The sequence below is a fragment of the Artemia sp. Qi Xiang Cuo genome, chromosome 21 (genome assembly GCF_049724085.1).
Source record: "Artemia sp. Qi Xiang Cuo chromosome 21, ASM4972408v1, whole genome shotgun sequence".
Lineage (NCBI taxonomy): Eukaryota > Metazoa > Arthropoda > Branchiopoda > Anostraca > Artemiidae > Artemia > Artemia sp. Qi Xiang Cuo.
In genome coordinates this window covers 14160793-14168067 of record NC_142814.1, presented here as the reverse complement: position 1 = coordinate 14168067, position 7275 = coordinate 14160793, and the positions used below count along the sequence as shown (strand labels likewise).

Genomic DNA, 7275 nt, shown 5'->3' with positions numbered 1-7275 from the left:
ATACAGGAGTAAAACCTTTCGAATGTGCTATATGTAAGAAAAGGTTTATTTCAAGTTCTGGGTTATCACATTATCAAACAACTCACGCTTGAGAAAACATTATCAATGCGATATTTGTAAGAAATGTTTCTCTTCATATTTAAGCAAATATTGTCGTCAAAGAATTAGTGATGAAAAAAGGTCTAATGAATACTATTGAAGACTGTCTTACTTCTGTTAATTTTAAATTATTTTTATATATAGATAATGATGTCTACGAAAATTCTGAATTTTATAATTTTTGCTGAAAGGAAGATCAAAGATGCGTGTTGATCTTCATTTCTTTCTATCCCAGGGGTAAATGCTCTGAACTAACTGTCCTAGAAAATCGGAAGGGAGGGTTATGCTTTCATTATGGTTATTGAAATAAAAAACTAGGTGTTTTAGGAGCTCTCTCTGGGCTTGTTCCCAGTGGCAAACGTAAATCTTGATGCATGCAAATAAGTCATAGAACGTCTTGCATAAGAAGTAGGACTCAACAAACTGAAGATTGTTGTAATAAATGTGAACACCGTCCTCTGTTCTCTTGTCTGAAGAGATAAGTCGTAACAAAGTTGGCGGACCGGAAGGTATGTCTGAAAGAGGGGGCCTAATGACTCAGGTAGTTCAATTATATATATAATCACCTCTTGCTCAGAACCACTATCTGTATAACTGCTAGTTAAAACATTTGTTGTTATAAGTTATTATGCAAGATTTATTGGTTTGTTAATCTCTTATTTGAATCAGTTAACGAATGTGTATATTTTGGATTTTGAAAAACTCTTGTTTTTCAGGTACCATGATTGAAGATCCTTATGGACAGTATATAAATACTAGTGCTATCACTGCTATCATTGTTAAAGAAAGCTCCAGCAGGGATAACTGAAATAATGTAAAATTTATTCAACATAAAAAATTACACAAGGAGAACAAATCCCGTATGTGAAATCGCACTGTAGAACGTGAAATTTTTTGAATTGAATTTTACAGCATATTCAAGACTAGATGACGCCTACAAACTATATTTTCTAAATTATTTTCTTTTTCACTTTTGTTGTTTACTTTTAAATGTTGTACTTTAAATGTTTACTTTGTCGTTGACAAGTTTATTGTATGTATTTTCAGCATTGGTTTCGTATTTTGAGGATTAGAATCCACTACATTAAAAACATTTGAATCCCAGTGAATCTTCACCAAAGCATAATCAATTACTGGGCTTAGCCCCTAACACACAAGTAAATTTGCCTCGTTTACTATCCTTGCCATATCACCTGTCACTAATCCCGATTCTGGGCATAGTATCAATATCTTTCCCCCCCCTTGATTAATTTTTCTTTTATTGTTTCATGCTAGTTTTACGTTCTGATTGCCTCTATGCTCTGATCACGTAATCACCAGCTAGTGAAATAAGACTGCTAGTGCAATAGCTGGAATTGATACATAATTTAATTGAATTATAATCACTATTGCAAGCATTAAATTCATCCATTAAAATTAGCCTACCATTCTCAGAATGAGCTCATTGTTCATCTTCCTTTTTCTAACAGACTCCTCGTGTCAACACGATCTTTTTCGGAATTTAAATAAAACATATTATAATAGAACTATTTATACAATTGGCTCCGGTTTATTCCCCTCCCCCTTAGGAAGGGGGCTGCCTCATCCTTAATCTTTCTTTCTCGTGGCAAAATTTCAAGTGTTAACATTTTTCTTACCGTTCTATGATAACTGAACCACGAAAACATGAATAAGAATTAAACTAAATGCACAAAAAAAATATTATAAGATATACTACATATACGTCACATATTTTGCCTATATTTTGAAATATTGGTAAAATATTCAAAAATTCTTTATTTTCGTCATTGTTTTTGTTTGTCATACTCTTTCTATGCCCGCTAATTTTTATGTATATGGAGAATTTTCTGGGGGGGGGGGATATGTTTAGCAACTTGAACAATACAATTTAAATAATACTTTTTAAAGTATTGTTGAATCTTAAAGGAATCTCTATCAAAAACGATAAAAGAAAACCATGTTAACCATTATTCAATTTTACTTCACAAGATAGGATAATATATCTATTTCAAAAAATGACTATCACCAGCCCCGAAGGGTCAAATTTGAATTTCGGATTTAAAAAATATCATAAAAAACCTGGAAACTGACAGAAAATGCCAAAAGAAAAGAAAAACCAGAATGAATAAATATTCGTCAGTCAATAATTTAACCGAAACTGTCGACTAAAAAGTTAAAAAAGGAAATGGTCAAACTAAATTAGAAAATCAACATAAATACATATAAAAAGCTTAAATGGACACTATAAAAAGGAGTGTGGAGGTCAAAACAAATGAATAAACACAAAAACCTGGAGAGCATCAATATCAAATAAAAAAGATAAACTAGTGGGATAGTTTGTTTATTTTTTCTGTTTTAATTAAAGAAGGACACAGTATTTAAAAATTGAAAAAGTATTCAAAGAAGTATTCAAAAATTTCTTATTTTCGTCATTGTTTTGTTTGTCATACTCTTTCTATGGCTGCTCAATTTTGTATATATGGAGAATTTCCGAAAGTGGGGGAATACGTTAGCAACTTGACGATACAATCTAAATAATACTTTTTAAATTATTGTCGAATCTTAAAGGAATCTCTAATAATACCGATAAAAGAAAACCATACTAAGCCTTATTCAATTTTACTTCACAAGATAGGATAAGATATATGTTTAAACAAATGACTATCACAAGCCTCGAAGGGTCAAATTTGAATTTATGATTAAAAACATATTATAAAAAAGCCTGAAAACTGGCAAAGAATGCCAAAAGAAAAGAAAAATCAGAATGAAAAATTATTCATCAGTCAATAATTTAACTGAAAATGTCAACTAAAAAGTTAAAAAGAGAAGAAATGTACAAACTAAACTAAAAAATCAAAATAAAGGCATTTCATAAGTTTAAATTGACACTATAAAAAGGAGGGGGGGGGGTGTCAAAACAAATGAATAAACACAAAAAACCGTGCAGCACCAATATCAAATAAAAAAGAGAAACTAGTGGGATTTGTTCATTTTTTCTATAAGGAGGGGGACAAAAGTTTTTTTTTATATATATATCTGTAGGTATAGCAACAAGTGGGAGATAAAAGAGAAATAGGTTCAGAAACAGCTTGTGGTATTTTTTGCAAAACAGAGGCAGAACGTAACCCTACTACGCTCAAGGTTTTCCAACCTAGCTTTTCTCAGAAGCGGAGAGTATGGCACCTTACCTTCTGTGAAAACTATTCGAGGGGCGCTTATTTAGATAGATTTAATTTCTTTTGATTTTTTACGAGAGAGACCAGGGTGCCGAACTGTACAAGGATATTTGAGATACGAGCGGATAAAGGAAGTATAAATTCTTATAGATTGGAAAGAGGGGAAATCTAAAGTCGTTTAGGAGCTTAAGGAGGGTAATTTAAAGAAGTACGCAGAAATTTTAAAAGGGATAGGATTAACAAAATGAGGCGAGGAATTAAGGAAATATATTGACATTGTAAGGGCCTTAGAGAGGCTTACTCTCATGTCTAGGTCCGAGGTACATTGTCCAATTTCATCGAGGATGCTCATGGGGTTGCTTATTAAATTTCTGAAGCAAGTTTCATCCACCGTTAGGTCCAAACAATTTCCATCTGTCAGGAAATTCCTTAGTGAATCATAACTGAAAAGAGGATGGGACCTTTAGGTATTCCGTTTTGGATAGGGAGACGAGGTTTGGAACAATGATTCAGATATTCGACTACCTGCGATCGATTTGATAAGAAGGAGGCAACCAATTTCACCAAGAACGAATGAATGTTAAATTCACTGGCGAATTTCTCAACTAATATATGGTGGTTAACAAAGTCAAATGATTTTTGATGGTCAATTGAAACTGACTCTAGCCAGGAATTAGGCTATTCGATGATTTTCTCAATTTAGTCGATTAGAGAAACAAGGTATTGGGTGGTTGCCTTTCTATCAACGGATAAACTTTTGAATTTTGTCGCATTAAACACGTTTCAGTTTAGTTTATTAAAACAAAATTCTCCGCGAACTTTAGCTTGTGTAAATACAGGTCGAATTTTTTAAAAGCTATTCATTTGAAAATTGGATTCCGTCAAATAACCATCGACCATGATCACCGACGTACTAACCACTAGTACCAATGGAGGCCCATCGACCATGATCCTAAAGACAAATTTTATTCCCCTTTAAAATGACCCTGTAGGACCGGATCTGTAGATTTTTGAATTAAAATCAAGTTGCTGGCATCAAGCCATGACTAATTGGAGAAACTGCCAAGACAGATAGTCTTGAGTGAGAGGCAAAGCTGGCATAAACCTTTTTTAAGGATTGTATAAATATGACGTCATTTTCACTTGTTGATAGAAAGTCTATCAATGAACGTCCCATAGCAAATTCCCAAAACGAACATAAGTTACAATAAATAATAAAGTCAAACTTAAAACGAACAAAAATTGCTTAGAACAAGAATACGGCTAACGCCCGTTATGTCTTATAAAGGCGCCCATTTTTTTTTTTTAATATTGAAATTTATCTATACTAACAACTTGCAATAAGAGTAAACCTAAATTCAATGCATTACTCGAACAATTATTTTGATGACATGCTGTACAGTTTTGTCTTGCAATAATTGATATAAAACTGGATTTCGCAGTTACGAGAACTATCACGAAGTAAAAGGGATGTCTTGCCTTGACAAGCGCTAGTTCAGTCCTGAACTAGATAATCTACTCTTTTCTGTTTATAACTAGATTAAAAGTTTATTTATCAATATAAGTTTCATTTTCAGCGCTTTCTCCAGAAAAACTGTGTATATTGTCGTTTTCTGTACCATTTTTCAATTTTTTGATTATTTTATATAATGTTTTTGTAAAAGCAAAAAAAAGACACAAGTTGCAGTCTAAACATACAGTCTTACACCAAATTTTTTTTAAGAAAGTAGACTGTTTGATGCATTCCAGAAGACGAGAATACTAGATTGAAAATTTTTTACTGGCTCTGTAAATATGCAAGACGACATTCTCGAACCAGATGCTTATTTTTCTCCTTTTTAATTCTAGACGCTTTGCATAACAGAAGCAGTTTTTACACAACTTACTTCCTTAAAATATATTTCAAAAAATTAATGTAAAACATAATAAAATTATTATTTACTATGATTAATATTTACTATTATATAACAAAATTATTAATATTATTTACTTGCTTTAAAAATTCCTCAGTATGGTTTGGTTTTTGATTTGTCAGCATATTTCTATTCCTTCCCTCGCCCCAAAGCAAAGAAGGTAGTGACACCTTTGTGTACATAAGTGCCCAAGATATAATTGTTCAAAACTTATTTCTTGACCCCCCCCTCCTTTCTTTTCCGAAGCTTGACTCCATCCCCGGGACAAACCCTAGTTAAAATAACTGATCGAAATCAATTATTGAAGATATTTGGAGACATGAGAACTAGGCTCGAAAAGATTGCATCTAGCTTCATGCGCCCTTACGGGGTTTGTGGTTACCTTAAAGCCATTTTTTTTTATACAAAAAGTAACTCTTGCAGCTTTTATGGGAGAAATAATGTATAATGACCCAGAGATGTGGCATTGTCTGAAAAAAGAGAAAAATAGAAAACAAAATGGCTAGCAGAAGAGCGCTACTATGATCACAACTAAATTTCAATGACAATTATCATATTAAAGATACTAAAATGTTAAAGGGAATCATTCTCAGAGGCAGACAAAGGTCACGCGGTATCAGACAGCGTGGTCATGCTCGTCAAGACTTAGAATGGTCGTACTCTACAAAACATTTTTATTCACAGCCGTGCTGTCACTTGACGGTGCTTTCCTGTTCAATTTAAGAACAGGTTTAACACTTCTCGTTTCCCGCCCCCCCCCTTGTCATGGCTTGACCTTCCTTTTTGCTGACGGTTTAGACCACATTCCACTTTTAATGTAAACGAAAGAGTTAGAAAATAAATCTGCTGACGTTTTAATTAACTAAGATGATTTTGTTGACGTTTTATTGAACTAAGATGATTTTGTTGACGTTTTATTCAACTAAGTCGATTTTACATGTCAGTTTTGACTTCTTCTAAAAAACAAAAAAGGTGCTCAGCAATGACATTTGATATTGGCAATAAAAAAAAGTATTGCATCAATTTTGAAACGTTTGGAAACAATACTGGTCCAGTGGCAGATTTTAGTGCAAGGATATGGCACCAATACACCAATATGGCACCAATTGCACCAATACACCAAATACACCAATACAAAAAATACACCAATATGGCACCAATTGCAATGATATGCAATAAGAAATCAGGTAAAAATTAAAAAATATATAATTTTTCTAAATTCCAGAATGCATGTTCTACAGGAAATGAATGTTAGCCTTTGTTTGAGTACAGCATTATGTTATAAATGAATTAGTGTTTTTGTATCTCATCCAATGTTCTGCAGTCCGAATTACCCGCATGTTTATAGGAAAGTTTTTTACTGCATACTGTTCAGTCAATTCGGCTGTACAAGTGGAAAGATAATGCCCAAAAAAAGCAAAATAGGATAGCCCAGGACTACCTATTTACTTAACTCTAGTGTAGTATTTACTCTCCTTTGCAGTGTCTGTACACCTTTACCATATTAATGGTTGAAAATTACTTTCATTCAGGCACCTGACTGATATGTAAAATATTTGCTCTTGGAGGCACGTTAATTACTAGTTTTAATTCTCGCGAGTTCCGCAGTAACCTATTCAGCCATATGTAATTAGAAGAAGAGAGCAAACATTTGTTCCTTTTCCCGTAAGGTGACATTACTTAGGATAAATTAAGTGATGAAAGTTATTTCACAGTATAAATACGCTGATCATAGTCACTTCGCGGTACAATTGCAGTATGCGGTATAATCAGAAAAAAGTGTCCTATTTCTCTCCAAAACTGCGGTATTATACCGCAAAATGCGGTACAAGTGGCAGCACAGATCAGATGGCAAAGGGCCCCCTTAAAAGTCTAGATGCCACTACCCTCGATACTGATCATAATTTTGAAAAAGCAATTTTGTTCAAACTAGTCAACAGGCCGTAATAGCCATACCTCTGGAGATACCACACCCTGAAGGCCAGATGCACAAACACTTCCGAGGCTGGGCTGTGGCAAACCAAAAGGCGGTAAGTGACATTTGTATATTTTACAGGAGACGTGAAAAACTTTTAAAGAAATAACCC

The 7275-nt window shown here is 33.4% G+C and overlaps 1 protein-coding gene across 1 annotated transcript in view; it reads right to left on the bottom strand.

Moving 5' to 3' along the window:
• LOC148939263 (uncharacterized) overlaps nucleotides 1-3601 on the bottom strand; it is a 17876-nt gene extending 14275 nt beyond the window's left edge. Inside the window, exon 1 of the mRNA XM_089106829.1 lies at nucleotides 3577-3601. Within this exon, the coding sequence (XP_088962955.1) occupies nucleotides 3577-3601 (25 nt within the window). The remainder of the gene's footprint in view (nucleotides 1-3576) is intronic.
• Between the last annotated feature and the right edge of the window lie 3674 nt (nucleotides 3602-7275).